This window comes from Nelumbo lutea, chromosome 6 (assembly GCF_056320005.1).
Source record: "Nelumbo lutea isolate HS-2025 chromosome 6, American lotus-T2T, whole genome shotgun sequence".
NCBI lineage: Eukaryota > Viridiplantae > Streptophyta > Magnoliopsida > Proteales > Nelumbonaceae > Nelumbo > Nelumbo lutea.
In genome coordinates, this window is record NC_142689.1 from 16,369,062 (window position 1) to 16,389,919 (window position 20,858).

Genomic DNA, 20,858 nt, shown 5'->3' on the forward strand with positions numbered 1-20,858 from the left:
TATAACATTTTTCAAATTATTGTAAATTTTGTTTTAATTTTATTTAATTTTTTTAATAACATAATTTTTATCTTCAATTTGTAACTATATTGTATTTTTATATTTTCTTAATTTATTTCATTTTCCAATTTTCATATTTCATTCATTCAACCATTGTATGCTTTGTATCATTCAAATTTAAATGAAATAAAATTCCTATTTTTCTTCCAATTTGTTATTCACTTTGAGTCTTTGCCTCCTTGACTTCTTATTCGATTAAGTTTTTTTTTTCATTTCTTTGTTAAATTTCTTATTTTTTTTCAAGTAGTTCACAAAGGAAAGTTAAATATTTAAATATTTTAGTTTTACTTGGCAAAGAATTAAAAAAAAATAAAAATGTAAAAAAAAAAACAGAATGGCCTGATTCAGCCCATGCCCAAGGCCCTGCCTGTGGCCTAGCCCGACATGGCCCAAGCCCATGGCACGACCTGCAACCTGCCCCACCTAGGTCCACGACATGGCACGACACTGGCCCGCACTGGCTTGGGTCGTGGACCATGTCGGGCCAACCCCCAAATTATCCCTGGGGAGGGTGGCATGGCTCGCACTTTGCGTAGGCTGCAAGCAAACCCAACACGGCCCGTTTTACACCTCTACATACTCTCTCATCATATCACAATCAAGGTTCAAAATTTTAATACGTATCAATCGATAATATCAGGGACTTCCCGATATATGCCCCTACAATGGGTGTTTTGGGATTTAACCTGGTTCAGGGGGTAAACAGGCCTTAAACTGACCCCTTTGGACCAGATTAAAAAAAAAAAAGAAAAAAGTGAAATAAGCCTCGATATAGGCCGATACACCTCTACCAACATATCAACCATATCGATAATTTGAACCTTGATCACAATTTACAACCTCTTGGTGTTTGGAATCAATACCGAAAAGTAACACATCTAAAGAGATCAGCTTCCATCAGAGCAAACCCATGCTCACACCATCCCAACAGCCTCTTGCACCCTTGCATCGGGAATATCTCCCCATGAAATAAAACATGTGTGAAACTATTCCCAATGCAAGACTGTAGATGATGTTTGAATGGGTGTTGCGCTGATGGAAGCCAAACTCGCATTTAAAAAAACACTTTTTTGAAAATCGCCTGATGTTAAAGCCTATATAACAGCAAATAGCACATGCCTATGCAGCACCATTTTTTCTGAGAAAATGCCTCTCAGGAAGCGGCATTAGTTTCAAACACCACCTTAATTAGAGGACCACCCCATGCAGGTGATGCTTTTTGTAAATACCATCCCAACTGGTCTCTTAGTTTTTGGCCAGGTCGCCAGGACCACACCAATTAAGTGCTTATATGCATTTGGAAAATAAGCCCGAATACTTATTCGAGAAACTTATTTTTAAGTACTTATTTCTTTTCTGGCATGTCTTGACCCGCCATGTCATTTTGAAAATACCTGTCCCCTGTGCTTTTTCACCAAACACTCACGAGTGATTATTAGAATAAACACTTATTTTTCAAACAAGCACTCCCTGACTCCGCCGCCCGCCCATAAGACAAGATTATATCACTGACAAGTTGAGAAATTGATTGTTACCAACTAAACACCCCCTCAACAGTTCAATTGGTCTATCAGAAAAAGAAGAATAGCTAATTAACTCAAAGACTATTAACATCACTGTAGGTGCATACATGCTTGTGACGAGCATCTCATTGTCTGTTTCATAAGCATATGTACGTATATAATTAACCAGGCTTTTAGCAAGGAAAAATACTTGCTTACTTGCATTCTTGTACAATGCAGAGGTCCAAGCATTGATTCCTAGTTCGTGGAATACCAAGTAGGAGATTATTTACAGGCAATAGTTGCATGATAACATAGATAGCTAGCTACCTGAAAATTAGTAAAACTTCTGCTTAATTCCTCAGACGAGGGAGAAATTGATCGAGGTCCGATATCTTCAAAGCCAAATTACCATCTGAAACCATGCTTCAGTGCAACTAGTTTCCACCAAGACTAAGTTTTCCAATGTCTAACATCTGCCAACTACTGTCTGAGATTATTGCATCAATGGCAGATCCTGTGCGACGACACACAGTAGTCTTGCTCTTCAGATGATTTATGTAGCATACTTTCAATCTCTCAACTTCCTTCGTCAGAGTTTGATATTGACCTGCAATAAGGAAAAACATTGAACATGATAGGAAAAAGTTAACTTCATTTTATTTGTTCTACCACTAATTCACTAAAGGTGAAGGAGATAAAGTAGAAACGACTTCGAACAGCTACTAAATAAGATAAAAAAATACATATGCTGAAGTTTTCACCATTACCAAAATGGCCGCAATTTCAAATAATGAGCTGGCACACTAACGTGGTATTCAATTTGTGGTTCTAAAAGGTGGTAATAAAATGACGAGGCATTTTTTGAACCAGACAATACAGAAGAGGCTTTACTACTCATGGTTCATTTCTTGAACTATAACATGTGAGTATTGATTGCATTATTCATGTCCAGAGATAGTTTCAGCTCTTATTGAGATTGGAGCATTCTTGGCGTGTGATACACCATGTGTTATGTCATGTTTATATCAGCAAACCATGTATTCTGGGTTAAGAATGCAATAAATTGAAGAGTTTAGGAAGGGGATTTTACTGGTTTTGAAATCATGAGTTGCTGCTTCCAGAACCACCAACAATATAGCCAAATGCAAGAAAACAAGATTTCTCATTCTGAAACCAGCTGGAACACAAGCAAACCACAAACCCAACACACCCTAAGTGGTCCCAACTGAAGATGTATAATGCCTATAACTTCCAGTGTGTCCCATGTTATACAGATCAGGACCCACCAAAGAATGAGTCTCACCTGCAAAGGCCAAAAAGAAAGTGCATGCATAGGAGATCATAATACCCTTTTTCACTTCTAAAATCCTACAAACTTTACAGTTAGAGAAATTTGGAATAGGCCATTCAACCATAAGTGAGGGCCTTTTGTTGGGCAGTCTTTCACCAAAAATTAGCACTTGCGAGATGTTGAAAAGGAAAAGATTTGGATGGTGTATATCCCCACGCATTTTGTCTCTTCTGCAAAGCAAGCGGGTAGACCCTTACCACTTGCAAATCTCCTATTCTTTTGCTGCAGGCATTCCAGATTTGCTTCTTAGGCCTTCTTGAATACCAGTGGGTGTGCCCCCTTCAGATTTGAGCAGCATCTCCAACTCATCCTATCCTGTTACTCTTCAAAAATAAGATTATGTGGAGAAGTGCTATGGGAAGCATGACAAAGAAAGATTGAGAAGCTCACTTGCTCATTGAAACCATCAAAAAAGTGATACAATGGGTCAAGACAGATCATTGCATTTGAAGATATTTTAAGAGGATGGTCATGGATTGCTTAATCCTCAATGAGAGAGGATAATTTCTAGATGGTACACACCCACATCAAATGCAACTAAGCTTTTTTTTATGAATTGCGGTTAAGCTTAATTTTGATAGCTGCAGTAAAGGAATTCCAGGCTCTGATGGGAATAGAGAATGTTTTAGAAATTATTAATGGGAGTATCCTTGTTTTATTCTCATCCCAATTGGCCATGCAAATTCCACAAAAGTTGAGAATTGGCGAGGTCTCTTAATTTATGAAATTTGGCAGTGGAAGGGGATTCTAATGTTGTAATTTAAGCTCACAAAATAATGGACTGATTATGGCACCATGAGAGAGGTGAGAGCACTGGAAAGGGGCCTAATAATCGGTTATAGTTGGATATACAGATGACAGATCAGCGAATGAATTGACTGATGCATTGGCAAACAAGGGTAGATAGAGGAAATTTATTTTGGGCTCAGCTGGGAAAAGAAATGTTACTTAAAATGTTAATACCAAGAATATAAAGAAATGAGGTTAGGTGGCATAGGTTGGCCTATTTTGGGGATGCTTGGCATCTATGTAACTGTTACTCATTCTTTTCTATAACCAAAGTACCTTTACCAATAAAAAATAACACAGGTTTGCTAATATATCCTTAATTCCTAATTAATCTTTCACATTTAATTTCAGCAGGTTGGAAAAATAACACTACTGCTTCCTCCCCACCCCACCTGCTATAGACTTCGCACCCATTGAAACAAGATTGGGACATTCTTTGAGTTATGTAAATAACTTCTATGGTTCTAGTCAGACTACCTTAACGGCTTAACCATGAGAAGATAATTTCTACCAGAAATGCCAAATCATGAATGATGTATAATGACTGGTTCTGTCCAACTCCCTTAAACACATTCCAAGTGTAGAGCAGTATGGATCACATATTCCTGTCTGTCTTATCATTTTGAAGATAGCATATCATTAAAATTCTTTGCTCTGCTCAATAACATGCCAGAGCCTTTGATCTTTTTTATAAGAATGTAAGCTACTTCCTTTGTCCTTCACTGTCCAACCTTAATGAGCCTCAATCTTCAAATAGAAAGATTCTCAGGAACCACAAATTTTGGTAAAAATGATAAAAGACATACCATCCATGATCAACTTTTCCTTCTGAAAGATGGCTATTTTCTGCTTAAGTGTGGTGTTTTCCATGGATAAAATAGCATGCCTCTGAAGTAGAGAACCAACTCGAGCAGCCAAATCGGACTCCAAACACTGCAAAAACATGAATCTCAATTTAAAATTTCTTTGAGAGCTTGTAGAAGAAAATGAATTAAAAGAATGAAAAAATAATAATAATACTCTGGGAAATGAAGAAATAAAACATTGAGACCAACTTTTTGAAATCCGGATTTTGGACAAGACCACCCAGATGAACCAGGTCCACCAAAATTGGACCATTTTTTAGTTTGATTAAAACTGGGAAAAACCAGGACTTTTAAGATGAACTGCTGGTCAGACAGGCAATTGAACACTTTCAGAACTGATGCCCAGTCCAGTTATCAAAGCACATTGCTTAAGGCTAAAAATTCAACATGCCAACTTGAACATTTAGTTCAATTAGTTCACATAATGCAGCTCCATCATGACATTACAAGCCCAATTATCATAATGTGAATGGAGCACATGATCCACAATGGTTTCTTTGATATTTGTTACAAGAACTTCAGGATGGGTATGCTACTCTGACCTAGATGCACTACACACTTGGAGGGTAATTGGGAAAGTAATCAGCTAGCAGACTTTTCCAATCTGGCTTGTTATTCTAGATTAACACAGGTGCTCACTGACCACAACTCTTCCTAGAAAGGTTCAAAATGCCATCTTTCTGGCCAGTATGCATTTGGCTAATGTTCATTTGTTACTTTGTTTTGGGAAAGAATTCGGCTCTGTGATTCTGACTTGTACTTTATTTATTAGGTTGCATTTGTGAGTGCTTCTTCAACAGGCTTTTTGTGCTTTTCAAGTTGGAGAAGCCAAAAGCCAGTCAAAAGATCGCTTGGTGAAAAAGCCCATCTGAAAAAGGACAGTAAAAAACTCCACTTAGCTAGTATACGTTTGCAAGAAGCTATTTTGGAAAAAAAAATGGTGACCAGCCAAACACTAAAAAAGCACTTTTTCAGAAAGTGGATTTTTCAGAAGCCCTTTCAGGCCAAAAAGCACACCCAAATGTGGCCTTACTCTTGTAACTAGTTTCTTCAGAGGTAAGATGCCTGCCTCCCCCATCTAGGTTCTCATTTTGTTTATTGAATGTATTTTTTCAATGAATTGAAGCAACAGAGAGCTGAATCTCCATCTAGCTTTTCATTTAAATTTATAAGATTTAAGATAGGCACCCCTACACTTAGAGTTGGAGTAAAGATGGACCCAAAATTTGAGAATAAGGATAATAGACTACCTGATTAGGATCATAAAATATTTTAGAACTGATTAGACTCCAACCCTGTAAAATCCATAAGGCTGTTTTTCAATTTGGGAGAATGGAGTTTATGATTGAATGGATACCAGAAAGACTAGCCCCTTCTCTACGAATAAGAGTTACAGCACATCACAAAGTACATTTTCTCCCTATGACTCACTTTTTTGGAGGCAAACAGAAGAGCAGAGAAATAAGTGGATTTCATAGTAGTTTAGCATCCCACTTTTCCATCTCTGCCCTAATCCACACACAGCTTAATTTGGCACATAAGGTTTCTGATCATTCTGTTGAAATCCCAGAATCTGGTTGTAAGTGAATTCTAGAATCAGGAAATTAAAAACTTTGATTATAGATTTCTATCTATAGAAACCAACTTAAATGCATCACATTCTTTTTCTATAGGTAAAATGAACCACATTCTTGATGCAACATATTTATGAAAAGAATCAAGATTGTATCCAAAAGCCCTTAGGGTCATAACACAACTACCAACCTAGTAAAATAATCTCTAATAGAGTTGATACCAGACTTTCATTCCCAAGTACCAGTCTCAGACACAAAATAGACATGGGTATGGGATATGTGTTGGATCTGCCGAATCTGTCTTTCCAGTGCCTAGTTTGAATCGGTTGTGAATGTATCCACTTAATAGGCCACACACCTAACATAAACTATTAACCGATTTTCTTAAAATAGACGTTGCAATTAAAGGTTTAAACTGCTTAATATGTGGAATTGTGGATGCTCTGTTTATTTGCCATTTTCCAGGGTTTTGATTATCATGTTACAAGTTCATTTATTTGCTTTGTTTTGCTATTGATACTTCACTTTTTGGATATGAAAAACAGAATATGTCTAAACTAAATATAGCTTAATTACACAATTGGAAAAGTTTTATCATCCAGTGTATGACGTATTTGTATATTGACCGGCAGATTACTTTTTTGAGGTCAGACAGATCCAAGTCCAATATACATACCCACATCCAACACCTATACTCAAACTCCTGTAAATGCATGTAACAGAATTTGGAACAGCCACACTCTTTTAGTGTCCAAACACATAATGGGAAAAAAAAAATCTAATGGTTAATCATCTTATCTGGCTATTTTAGGTAACGGGAAATGTTGTGAAATATAGAATGGAACATAAACTTGCAACCGCTATTTAACCAAAAAAAAAACAATTTTCCAATATTAAGATTTCATTTCTTCATTTCTCAAAAAAAATAATAATAAAGTTGCAACCGCTCGGATTCCAAGCAGTCAAGAAACTCTTGGTACATAAATGTAGCTGCTTTTAAATGTTTATAAATAGCATATTTATTGGGTCATCATCATCATCCAAGCCTTATCCCAGCTAATATGAGGTCAGCTACATGAATCCTGTTTTGCCATTCTGTTCTATTTAATGCCATATCCATTGTTAAATTATGTGTACTTAAATCATTTTCTTACTACTTCACCCATGTCCTTTTTGGTCCACCCCTATCTAGCCCTTCAACTTGCAACAGATCAATTCTTCTTACAGGTGCTGTTGATGGTCTTCTATGCACATGACCAAACCATCTTAATCGACCTTCTCTCGTTTTATCACCTATTGGAAGCTTGGAGCTACTCCTAGGTCCCTTCAAATGATTTCATTTCTGGTCCTATCCTTTCTAGTTTTTCCACTCATCCATCTTAGCAGTTAGCATATGCATTTCTTCCACACAGCATTTTTATTTCTATTTATACTTTTTTCAATGTTCTTTTTTTCCATTTTTCATGTTCACATCTTGGATAGTCTGTTACCAAAAAAAGCTTAGATGGTCAAATCATTCAAATATTGAACCCCCAGTCATGTTGGTTCCACCTCCACCTCCACCTCTAGATCGTTTAAGTGAGAAGATATCTTTTATGACACATCATTGGAAAGATATCCACTCAAGTGCTTATCAAGTGCAAGCCTTTTTTCCCTGTTGACCTATAAGGCTACAAGTACAAGCCAATATTTCATCAGTATAATTCCATAAGACTAGTCCATCTTGTAATGGCTAACCTGAAGAAGATTAACAGTCCTTTCAAGTTCAGCAATATACTGAAGCTTTCGAACCCTTGATCGCTGTCCTGAGTGCCTGCGAAAAAGGTCAATAACTTCAACAACTGCTAAATATAATCTTGATTTTGTCAAAAGTCTTTATAGCATTGACGTAGATAACAATGTTTTAGAACTGCAGATAACTATTGGGCCATGGTTGAAACAAGACCTGAAATTTTCAGCCTGGTCCCAGCCCCATATGAGATTTAAAGCACAACTAAATTGTTGTGCCAGCTGACTGAACTACATGAAAGGCTCAGCCACTCAGGTCAGACCTCTTACCCAAGCAGGCATACCTATCCAGCCAACTGACATGGTCGGCTATCAATCTTGAGTTCCAAAATGTTAAGTACAGGCATCAAAGTAGGTATTAAATAGAAAGAAGGTCATGTTAAAATTGTAGTTTCCAAATTTATATTCTAGAGTCCATCAAAACAAAGAAGAATATCAGTACGATGAGCAATAAGCCCCAATGACCACGTAGTTAGGTGGCTAGTTGACACCCCTTCCTTCTAAGAGGCACAAGTTCAAACCCACAGAAAAGCAGGCAATCCACATTGCATGATCTAGTGGGGCCTGCATGGATCCGTGCTATCCTACCCCCACAACAATTTTGACAGCTATTTTACCTTTTACCGGGCTAGATGTCCTATAAAAAATCAAACTAAAGATTTAGAAACTAATCTAAATTGTCCAAACGGCATGCCAAATTCAATTGTTGATCTTGCCCATTGAATTACCATGCCAAAATTCAACCTTTTTATCATCATCATCCATGTCTTATCCTAATTGTATGGAACCGGCTACATGAATCCTGTTTTTCTAATCTGTTCTCAACAAATCTAATTAATGTTTTGCCATTTTGGTATCTAAGACCTTATTTGGGCTGTCTAGATGACATGCCAAGATCTAGCCATTCATACGTCCCAACTCTTAGTGTAGATCCTTTGGCAGTACACAAACACCTAACTTTTGATCAAGAGCACTTAAATGCAAACCTAACTCCCATATAATTTGCACGATTGTATGGTTGATCTAGACCTTCCAAATGGTGTGCCAACACCTAACTTTGTTTTCTCATGTGCATGTGTGACTATTCAAGGTTGAAGCCAATGGTTTTCCAATAATTGATATCAAAGCTCGTGGCTGCACGTAATAGATGCATTTACAGCATACAAGAAAGCACATGTTAGACAATTAAAAACAATTCACGTACTACAGAGTTACTAGATGCCAATGCAGCATAAAATTGTTTTAAAAGTTATGCACATGAAAATTTGGGATGAAAATTGTTGAAAGACTTAATGCTTTGACAGGAAAGGATAGAGTTTAACGTGTCTAACCGTTTTGCTGCCTTTGTCTCAGAATGAAGCTCATTGTTCAAACCACAAGCACCTCCCTCCAAATAAGACTGAGCAGTTTCAGGAATGCAGAGATTCTTAGATGAATGCTGCATAGGTGTTTGAGGAACATATTCTGATAGTGCTGAAACTATTGAGTCTTTTGAATGGGTTAGATTACTCCTGCACCGAGGAGAGTTGGGACCATATATACATGCAGCCTCCATACCAGTACCAGTTTCATCAGAGATGGTATTTTTTCTGTCAGCATTGGAAGTTAGATTCAATGATGCAGGCGCCTCTAAAAGAGTTAACGAATCACTGGCTGACCGGCGATGAATGATCCCCTTCAAATTCGTGTCAGAATCACCTAACAGGTCATCAAGCCAAGAGGGTTGTTCTTCCAAGATGGAGCTCTGGGAATGAAACCGATGGTGGTGGAGGTACAGTTCACCATTTCCCTGTAGAGTTTGAGAGACAGTACCTTGGGTGCTGCAAGAACTAGCCCTGTTCTGAGGCGGGCACCGAGGGGGGAGGTGAGCCTGCCTTGACATTGTACACTAAATTACAATGTATAGATCACTACTTGTTTAAGTCAGCCATGGTTAAGCTTCCTGTTACTTCTTCTGTAATAGAAGTATCCGGCAGGTTCTATTAGTAGTTTAATCGGATGCTTCCGCCAGCATTTCAATGAAACTCATTTCTAGAAAACCTTTCCTTAACAAGTAAGAATTAATAAATGAAAAAACAAAACTAAGAATCTCCAGAAGAAACAAATGAAACCAGACAAAGTGAATTGAAACCAAATACAATGAAGCCAATTAAAACAACCAGAGAAAATAAAAACCTTTGTTTTCAATAAAAGAAACCATGTAAAGTAAAGAAAACTCCAAATATAGCCAATATGATCGTATGAACTCAACAACTAAAAAGAAAATTACGGGAAAAAGTGCTCTAAAGAAATGGGCAGAACGACAAATGAAAAACGAAGACTTAACATAAGGAGCTTTAGATTTTCTTCTACCATCAACACGACCCTAGAACACTAAAACAAGACAGAAGTTCACTCTCTTCTTCTTCCTCTTCTTCTTCCTCTTCCTCTTCTTCTTCATGAGTTCCGAAAAGGAACTTAAAATCAACCAAAACCGAATAAAAAACGGCGAGAATCAACCACCCCAACTGCGGATTTCTGAGATAATGGTTAGAAAAGGGGATATAAAGCACATCCACCGTTCTCGGTCATTGAAACGGAAACAAAAACCAAAATGTAACAACAACCAGCAATTTTTTTTCAAAATAAAAAAAAAAAGACAAAAATTTTATACCAACAAATCAAAATCAAAACAAAATACAACCCTGAAAGCGCTACAAGTACTAATACAAAAAAAGATCAGATATTTGGGGAGAAAAATCAAATTTTGTTGGTTTTGTTAATATTTTCGCTTACCTTTTTCTGTTTATATCTTTTGATTACCTTTTCCTGGATTGGATTGGAAGGAAGGAGTAGACTAGAAAAAAAAAAAAAAAAGGGCAGGACAGAGGAGAGATATTTAGATGGAGTAGAGGAGAGAACAGAGAGCACGCCCTCCCACTCTGCTACTCAATTTGGTGTCGCTGGATGCCACTGGTATACTGAATGTAGTAAAGAAATAGTTAAGAAAGGTTGTGGAGGGAGGTGGAGGGCGTAACGTGTACGCCATCTGTACGGGTTTGGCAGCTCGAAGCCCAATGTCCCCACCTGCCCTCACTTTTACAAATTTGTCCCCATGCATTCTATGCTTTTCCTAATTTACCGAATCCGGATCACCTTCCAGTCTTCCAACCCTCTACCAACACCGCACATCTCATACATGGCGGGCCTCAATTTCATAGTGAGATGTACGGTGTTAGATGAAATTGGGTTACAAGAAGATCTCAATTGTAATGTACTTCATTTTATTTCTTTTTTTATAACGGATTAATTAAAACTTAAAAGTTTAAACTCCCCGTCACTTTTCTTTTAAACATACCCTCGCTTTTCAATACATCCAAACATGATTTTCAAAACCGGACGGATCGGAAAAACTGAAAATCAGTCAAGTGATCGGTTCTATTTTCTTCAAAAATTAGATTTTTCGTCAAAAACATTGATTTTGGTCAGCAAACCGTTGCATGGGGCGGTTAATCATTCGAACCATTCAAACTGTTCAAATGATTTTGATCATTTTTTATTTTTTTTATATTTTTGCTAGAACGGGTTAAGCATTTGATTCGAGCAATCAGACCGTTCGACCCATTAACTGGACCCCTGACCAATTTGATCACTGCATCAGTTTCAAAACCATGCCTCCAAACACCCTTTTAGTGGAGAATCTCCATCTCCTTTGTATCTTAACGCTTTGGGGTATCAATTTTGCGGGAATAACAAGCACAAATGGTTTTTTTAGTTTTTCTCACAAAAATAATTTTTTTAATATAGAATTTTTTTCTCTCCTACTTTTGCTCTAATTTTTACTTGAATCTTTTTAATCAGCTCACTTTCCTTATAATCTTTTACTTAAATTTATTCGTAAATATCATTGTTCAAAATTAAAGGCCTTGTGACCATTATTGAGTTGTTTGGGAGATGATGGAATTATTTTAGGAAATATTCATAACTAGTTTTCAATAAAATTTGAAGACTTACCAAAAGAAAAAAAAAATCATTGAGACTTCAAATGATCAAAAAATTTAACTTAGCATGGCAAAGTAGTAAATCAAAAAGTTTAACTAAGAAGTTGTTTATTATGTATATGCATAAAAGAGAATTGTTTTTTTCTTGGGTAGTTGACTATTACCTTTCAAGTAGTTGATTATTAAGTGACACTAGGCTAGATTATCACAACCAATCAACTATTGTCCCTTAGGTTGTGTTTGGTTTGAAGGAAAAAAGTAGGGAAAGGAAAGGAAAGGTAAGAAAACCTTTAGAAACCTTGTATAAGTTTCCTATCTTTCATTGCCTTTCCCTATATTTCCCCTCAAACTAAACATACCATAATAGGTAATCAATTGTTAAGTGGCACCCGGTTCAGCTATCACAAGTTAGTTATTGGGGGTGCAGATCGGATCTCTATCCAATCTTATTTGGTCGAACTCAGATCACTCCCAGTCGGATCTTCAGATTGTATCGAATCATCGATCTGATAAAAAATCAGATCGGATTTAGAACACCCCTTATCAAATCCGATGTGTTATATATATATATATATATATATATATATAAAATACATATAAATTATTTATTTATTCATTTATAAATATATTATTTATATTGTATTTTTATAAATTTGTTATATTTTTTATTTTTTATAAAAAACATGTATATATATAATGGAAATACTTGTATTTTTTGTTTTTTTTTTCTTTATTTAAATGGATATACTTTTATTTTTTCTTTTAAGAATATATTAATTTTTAAAGAAAACAAGTTAGATCAAATCAGATCCGATAAGATTCAAATTCAGATAAAGTCCTATCAAATCGGATCAGGTCCGACATGAACAATGTTGGATCAGATTCAAAATCAGATCCATTTAATTACCACCTCTTTAGTAGTCAATTGTTACATTCGGTCGAACCTTAGATCATTTAAGTAATCGATTTTTACTATTTGGGAATTGATACTTTAGGTTCCAAACTTAGAATTTTTATGATTTTGTTTAAAATAAAATCTGAAAAAAAAAAGCCTTAAAACCTTTTCTTACTTAATCATTAACGTTGTGGTGTAATCAAGGTAAATCTGAATTAAGTCCATAATACTGATTCTTGCAAATTGATTACATCAAGTCTTAATGAGTGGAATAACTTTTGAAAACTTCTAGAACTTGATATCTTATTCTTCTTGTCCATAGATTAAGCTTGCATTGGATAGATTTTAGTCCATATGAGGGAATAGTTAGTATAATTGCATACTTAAAAATGCAAATGATGTGGAGATTTTCTCTTTAACTAAAATACCCCTATCTTTAAATTCGATCCCTATCCCCTATCTAATTTTAAGGGCATTTGGACAATCATTTTTTATCACATTGAATTTCCTCTCATTAAATATTATTTTCAAAGTATTAACCTCCATTTTTTCTCATTAAATCCTATATTTAAGGTTTTTTTTTCTTACCAATAAATTTTACTGATCTATTCTAAATTTAATACTTTATAATATCATGTTTTTCATTTTTAAAATTAACCCAAGAATACAATTAATCCTCCACCTAGGCAGTCCATAAAAAACTAAAGCATCTAGGTCAAGCGGATCGACCTATTATGTCATAATTAAACAGCAAAAAAATTTAAATAAAAATAAATACAAAAGTTAGAAAAATTGAGCACGTCCATAATATTTTCTATTAATTGTATTAAAAAAATAACTGTGATGTACAAGACTTGTTTTTTATCGACAATAGAAATGAAATACAAAAATTAAAACCGACCCAAAAATGAAATTGTTTTATTTGGTAGTAAGCAAACAATTCAACCTTTTTAGGGAAAATTTGTTAGCAATTGATGTCATAATTAAATAATAAAAATTAAAATAAGATAATATAAAACATTACAAAAAATACAAAAATTTTATAGAAAAAACATTTGAACACATCTCTACTATTTTATATTAATCATACCAAAGAAAAATAAATGCTATAAATAAGATATGTTTTTATTAATGATGGAAATGAAATATAAAATCTAAAAACAATCCAATATTGAAATTGCTTTTCTATTTGTTGGCAAGTCAATAATTCAACCTTTTAGGTCAAATGCAATGCTTGCAAACTCGGACCAGACTGAACGGTTGGACGATGAAAATTGAGAACCGATAGCCTTTTCGGTCCCAATTAAATAGTGGTTTTGGTGACCAAGTTAATCAGTAAATTGAGAGTTTTCGAGAATTCAAATACTGCAGTGGCACATTTTGAAGTTTGGATAGTAAAGTAAGACTAACCTCAAAGTACAACAATGAAAGGGAGCTTTAGATAATAACCCTAGACCAAATAATAAAATGGAAGAACTCCCACCAATGTGACTAGTATGTCCAGCTGATAAAGCATTACCCAACAAATGCTAAACTTTGCATAGAGATCACTTCATAATATAGGGCTCGAAACCAAGTCTACAGAGAAACACTACGGTATAGAAATACATGAGACAATGCCACCCGTAATATAGAACACAAAACACAGCCAAAAGACAAGGTGCAGTCCTCCATAACAGATCCATCAATATAATGCATGGATGCATTCATGCGGGGGATAATATCAGAACAAATTGTTAACCAAGTGAAACAACATTCTGCACCATTCTTTTAACTAAAACCTGAGTCATTGTTGAACCGGGAGTTCCGAAATTGCACCACCTGCCTCAATCACCTGAACTCTACCTGTGGGCAGCCTAGCTGTCAGATCCTCCACGGCTATCTTCACCACATCCCTCCTCATGCCAATGTCAGCAGCATATCGGCTGGCACAATAGACAACAACTGCAGTTGCCGTCATCCCATATACATTTGTAGTAATGAGGCGCAAGGGTGTTGATAGGACAGCTGCAAGAGGGCCACCGATGATAGATACAGCCTGGCCACTCTGGCCAATTGTTCCTTGATCAACAGCAAGCAGACCGGTCTTGCAGTAGATGGCGAAGTCCTCACAATTGTTCTTGAAGACGTTGTAGCATCCAAAGCCATTATTAAGCAAGTAAGTTGCACGATGGATCACAATGTCACTTGGGTCTGATCCTGCAAGGGTGCATGTTCCGCCCCGAGCTTTTGCGAGAAAATGAGCAGGATGGACATCATACTCGAACCGGTATAGGACTCCACCAACAAGGAAACAACTAAGGCAAGAGGATACAACTCCATGTTCTTGTTGGTTACAGGTGGTGCAGGGGACTTGAGATTGGGATGGTCCAGAGCTTACTAGGAGGAGATCCAACACTGTCCCAGTTCCCACTTCTTGACCTCGTCCTCGGGTGAAATGTATGACCTTATCATCCCCAATGTAGATGCCTGTATTTGTCAGGGTGAACTAAATGAGAATGTTGACTAGCCAACATGTACTACAGAAAAAATAGCATAATATTGTTTAATTAATGGCGTAAAGAACATAATATTGTTTAATGTGAAAATACAAATCCGATAATAGGGGACAGAATTCAACAGTTGGGATGGAATTTGGAAGCTTCTAGAGAAGTTTTTTCTGTTTCTCTCTCTAGGAAACATAAAAGAAACCTTTTTCTACTTCCTGGGAATAAACAAACGGAGGACTCTTCCCAAGGGATCACTGGGAACATAAAACTGACATGTTTTATGATCCAGGAACCAGAATAAACAATATATCTTGACCCATCTAAGCTAGAAGCATAGGACTTGTGAAACTCCAAAGCAGGATTCAGCTTTGAGTAGTGCTTAAGTGCCCATTTGGGAGGGCTGAAGTGCAGGCTTTTGGATTTCCAAGGTGGGTCTGAAAACAAACAACCTATACACCATATTTGGTGAAAAAGAAAAGCTTATCCAGAGTGCTTCAGCCAGATGAACCAGCTTAGCTGAATATTAAGCTCAGCCCTCCCAAATGGACCCCGAATTGCACAAACCGCCTCAACCACCTAAACCCATTTGACTTAAACGTGTTGGGACAAGTATGTCGAATTTAAGAAAACTACTTTCCTTGTATAAAAAATTAAAAAGAAAAAAGAAAGCTACTTTCTGCTTCTAACTCAAGAGTCAGATAACTACAGTGTTAATGTATGATAAATAACTATTAAATGGAAATCTCAAATACAAAAATCTAACAAGAACACCAGAAGCAATACATTTGTAATTTGTTAAAACAGAAACTTGTAAAATAAGAAGTTTGATAGTCTGAAACACAAAGCCAAGTTCACCCTACATTTGACATGAAGACAGTCGGATAAAAGGAGCTTTTCAGTTTAACAATTTCAAAATTCAAATTAAAAATCCCTACAACTACAGTTGTAACTCTATTTTCCATTCCCAACTGTAGCTGTTTCTTTGTAATGCTCATTGCCAGCTGCAATCATATACCATAATTTAAAACATGACTGCAAATTATGAGCACAATATTTCAGCTTCTTATTGGAAAATAATCAAATCAACAGACTCTTGCCTCTTGACCATTAACACAATCCAAAGTAAATTCTCTTCTGAATGATCTACCTAACTTCAAAGAAACATATATTGTAGGGAGAAAAACAATTATAGAATACGATTTTTTCAAATGTACTCTTACTAAAAATTAATCCCTATTACTAAGATACCACAAGCATAGGCCCACACAAGATTTTAAAGAATACCTATTATCTAATGCCTGTTTCTATATATGCCACAATAGATGAAAATTGGCCCTGTTTCTAACGTTGAACACTCGAATATCTGCCATGGTCATCATAAAATAAGAATCTTGAAGAGCATTTTGAAGTTGGCCATGATCCTAAGTTGAAAGAGAATAACAAATATGTGCTTGTTGATATGGTTTGCCTCCATTAGAGGTGGGTAACTACTACCTATGTTTCATCTTTATGGATGCTTCAGACTGGGCACTGGTAGACACATGTACATTGACAAAAACAAGACACTTGGGGAACTCTTTGTTACACCTGTAAGTCAGACTAAAGAACCTCAAATTGTTAGTGTTGTGTTGGTGCCTTGAATTCCATGTGCGATCTCAGTCCCTGACCCGGCCCAAACATAGTTGAGAAAAACCCGCAGCTCACCAGTGACCATCCCCTAGGGTGTGGGGGCAGAGTGCTGCGGTATGGACTCGTAGTAGAAGTGGAGATCACCAGTTTCCAGTCTCACAATTAGGTGGATCTCACAGCACATCTGATCTCACGTCTCATCTGGAACTCGTGAGATTCCAAACTCACTAGTCTTCCAGACTTGTTGTAGCCCGATATCACAAGCTGATCTCGTAGCTGGGACTCGTTGACCTCGCTTGTGTGATCTCACAAGAGGAGCAGGATCAATTAGTTACAACTTGTAGGGACCATTCCAATTAGGGCTTATTCTCTATAAATAGCCCTGTATTCTTGCATGAAAAGTTATCTTGTGTCTTGGAATCCAAGAAAGAATACAAGAGAGTGTAAGAGATAAGGGAGGCTAAACTTTGGGTGTATTGGGAGTAGACCTGTTCATGGACCAAGCTTCAGGCTCAATTTTACACTGTTGGGCTCGGCTTCAGGCTGGGCCCGTTAGAATTTTGGCAAAAGCCAAGCCCAAGCCCGACCCATGAACAGGTCTAATTGGGAGCTTGGGCTTTGGTGAAAGGCCAAGAACATTGTAATTGTAAATCTCCATTGTAGCTAGTGGATTTATTCTCCTCTGATGCCCATGGATGTAGGCTATAAGCCAACCACATAAATCTTTGTGTGTGCTTTGTGTGCTCTGTTTTGCATTTGTCTTTCCATTTTTCTCTACTTTCCAATCATTTTATCATTCTTGGTTTTGTTAGTACCCACAACAAATTGGTATTAGAGTTTGAAGAAGGTAATTGGAATGCTCAATGGCATCTAGATTGGGTTTGCCAATGAAGTATGAAGTGGAGAAGTTTGATGGAATGATTCAACAGGGGTTACTCAAAGCACTGAAAGGGAAGGATGCTTTATCGATAACAATGCTTGAGGAGGAGGAGGATTAGCTGGAATGAGCACATAGTGCTATTCTGTTACTATTGTCTAATGAAGTAATGAGAGAAGTTGTAGATGAAGAAATGGCTACTGGAATATGTATGAAGATGAAGGCCATGTTGATTAAATAGGGATTACTCAAAACACTGAAAGGGAAGGATGCTTTACCAACAACAATGTCTGAGGAGGAGGAGGATTTGCTGGAACGAGCACAAGTGCTATTTTGTTACTACTGTCTGATTAAGTAACGAGAGAAGTTGTAGATGAAGAAACAGCTACTGGACTATGGCTGAAACTTGAGTCAATCAATTGTCTCTGTATATTTTACTACTTCAGCATTTAATTTAAATGTCAGATCTGAATACAGCCAGCTTAAACCTTCCATCACTACTTTTCCCATGTATCTTTCTATCTCTATTAATCTAAGGAGCAATCACATGCATTCCCTTCTCCTTCCAACCCTTACCTTAATTTCTTTTATCCAAACCTTAAATTTCCTTCCAGCAACTTCTTTACATTTAATTCTTATATCTAAACACAGGAACAGTGGAACACACCTGCATTAAGCCTAAATGGTATCAATTAGTAAAGAAGATCTGGGCCACAGGAATTTGGCTTCTCATGGCTTAGATGGGTTCTTCCTCTATCTATAGGCATAGAACCCTGGCGTGCTGGGCTTACTAGGATTCAAAAGCATGTGAACTACCCTCTGAAAGAGCTACTTCATGACCGTATACAGAACTCTCTCTCATTTTCTCTCCTCATATAGGAAAGGCAATGAGTGGCTGACCTAATCATGGGATTCTCTGTGGGTCAAATAGAATAGGCAAGATTACCAGACTAGACATCAAGTTGTACATGATCCATTTCCATGGTTTTTGCCTATTCAGAAGATTCTTCAATTTCAAAGGCGGATATCAAGTTTCAATCATGACACCCATGTCAGAACAAAAAAAAAATTAAGAAAACCACCTTAGTGATGAACATGATATATAAAGTATCAAATGCAAAATGCAGCTCCCTCATTCATGCCCATCTGTGCCAACATGACTATACATTCAAAACATATAAGCAAAGGCATGGCCTGGTCATATGGTTATGCAGTGCGTGGCATTATTCTGAATTCATAATTTCATGTTTTTGTTAATTGTATTTACACAAAGGCTATTTATTTAAAAAAAAAACTAATACATTCGAAAAACAGGTAAGCCTAACTTGAGCAACATCACAGGTAGAGGAAAAAAATTACAGAAGTATTCATCAAATAAGGCCAAAATAGCACGAACAATGCTGATGATCTGAGAATTTTCTCTAGTGTTGAGATTTGATCAAATAAGAAGGAAGTTATTTTGTAGGAGTCACAAAGGGTCCGGGTGTTTTCTCCCCAATAAAGATCTTGGGAAGGTTAGTCATCAGGACACTTAAAAGTTCAAGATTGTTGTAACAATGAAAACAACTGTATCACAAGCTCAACATCAATTTATTCATGAAATAATCATCTGGAAACCATTTTTGAACCTTAAGATGTTAAGTTCCCATCAAACTTTCTGAATGGCTACTGTGAAGTTGTTAACTAATCAGATGTTCTCTAAATAAAAAAGACATCATTTCCACGTTATTAATCTCTTCTATCCTTCTTTCGAGTCGAGGTGCAATTGCACATTTTTAACCAGCTCTCTACCAAAAAGGGAAAAAACCGGAGCAAATAGAAATGAGAAAACGCGTTTTGCAGAAAATAGAAACCATTAAACCACAAACCCCATGAGATGATTACAATACAAAAGCCTCGAGTTCAAAAGAACAAAAACAAAGCAATATATATATATATATAACAAACTTTAGAAAGCGAAAGGGAGAACCGTGATGGGCGTAGACATAAGCGGTCCTCCATGAATAGATGTGATCCCCTGGTTTCAGGCTCTCTTTGTTAATCCTGATTCATTTGTCGGTATATTGATAAATATTCAAAAGAATAAGATACAAATAGATCTATAAATTGAATAATTTCCATCAAAATGAAAACAAAAAGTCGATCTCTTACCTGTTAGAGAGCAGTCCCATGTCTTCTTCTTCTTCTTCTCCTCCCTCCCTCCCTCCCTCTCTCTCTCTCTCTCTCTCTCTCTCTCTCTCTCCTCCTCTGGTTCGCTAGTCGGGCTCGTCCGGCGAAATCAGGGCCCAGCAAGGTAGCAACGAAAAGCAACTTGACTAAAGTTTTTTGATGCGTATAGATTCCGATTCCGATACACGCATCATCACCCGATAATTCGAACTCGCTAACGCGCTTACACCCCCAAAGCCAAATAGAGATTAGTTGGAATCGCCTACGTTACAACCCGGAGCCGGAGGTGGTTGGAATTTGGAATGGAGATGTCATGTTACCCATGCTTATACAGTGGCCCACTAAATGGGCAATTCGGCTGCTGCCAATCAAGAAACGCCAAGTCAGCATAACGTAGGACAGTAAAGGATTTGGGCCGGAGATCACATCTCCGCCCCACAGCACATATCCGCCGTGTATTAGAAACATCTGCCGACGATGACATCATTGAGAGTGGTATATCATCGGAAGATGTTTCCGATACACCGCGAAAATGTGCTGTAGGGCGTTGTGGGGCGGCTCCTTTACTGTCCTATACACAGCGAGAGTGGTACTATCCGACTTTCGCGAGCGGTGCACGAGTAACAACGAACCGATCTCGGTGAGGTACCTTAAGCCCAAACGAGTTTGAACATCTATTTTAACTCACAGGCCCGAGCCCGACTATTTTAGGGCCGGGCTCGGGATTTGTTAAAAAAACCCAGCCCGAGCCCGGCCCGACCCAATTTTTGTATAAATTAAACCCTAACCCTAAATATTAATTCATCTCTTCTCAATTCCTCTCTTTTTCTTAGTCGAACAAACTCCCTTCTCAGTTACAGTCTCACATAGCCAAACATTCTCAGGA

The 20,858-nt window shown here is 37.0% G+C and overlaps 2 protein-coding genes across 5 annotated transcripts; both read right to left on the reverse strand.

The window, feature by feature from the left end:
- Positions 1-1,622: 1,622 nt before the first annotated feature.
- On the reverse strand, positions 1,623-10,981 carry LOC148847598 (bZIP protein). Of its 4 annotated transcripts, XR_016100886.1 has the most exons (7): positions 10,709-10,892; positions 9,265-9,887; positions 7,883-7,958; positions 4,512-4,638; positions 3,114-3,231; positions 2,656-2,868; positions 1,623-2,172 (listed from the first exon to the last, which is right to left on the reverse strand). XR_016100886.1 is itself a non-coding variant. In XM_088950382.1 (5 exons), the coding sequence occupies exons 2-5, from the start codon at positions 9,813-9,815 to the stop codon at positions 2,000-2,002; spliced, it is 927 nt and encodes a 308-aa protein (XP_088806508.1). In that variant the 5' UTR covers positions 9,816-9,973; positions 10,709-10,981; the 3' UTR covers positions 1,623-1,999. The 4 variants fall into 4 exon arrangements, 2 of the variants coding, with proteins under 2 accessions (XP_088806508.1, XP_088806509.1); XR_016100885.1 differs by lacking the exon at positions 2,656-2,868 and having other exon boundaries at positions 9,265-10,895; XM_088950382.1 differs by lacking the exons at positions 2,656-2,868; positions 3,114-3,231 and having other exon boundaries at positions 9,265-9,973; positions 10,709-10,981.
- Positions 10,982-14,462: 3,481 nt separating this feature from the next.
- On the reverse strand, positions 14,463-20,097 carry LOC148847599 (protein LEAD-SENSITIVE 1-like). The gene is made up of 3 exons (XM_088948697.1): positions 19,955-20,097; positions 19,773-19,846; positions 14,463-15,277 (listed from the first exon to the last, which is right to left on the reverse strand). Exons 1-3 carry the CDS (start codon positions 19,972-19,974, stop codon positions 14,595-14,597), a joined length of 777 nt encoding a protein of 258 aa, XP_088804823.1. The 5' UTR covers positions 19,975-20,097; the 3' UTR covers positions 14,463-14,594.
- Positions 20,098-20,858: the final 761 nt, after the last annotated feature.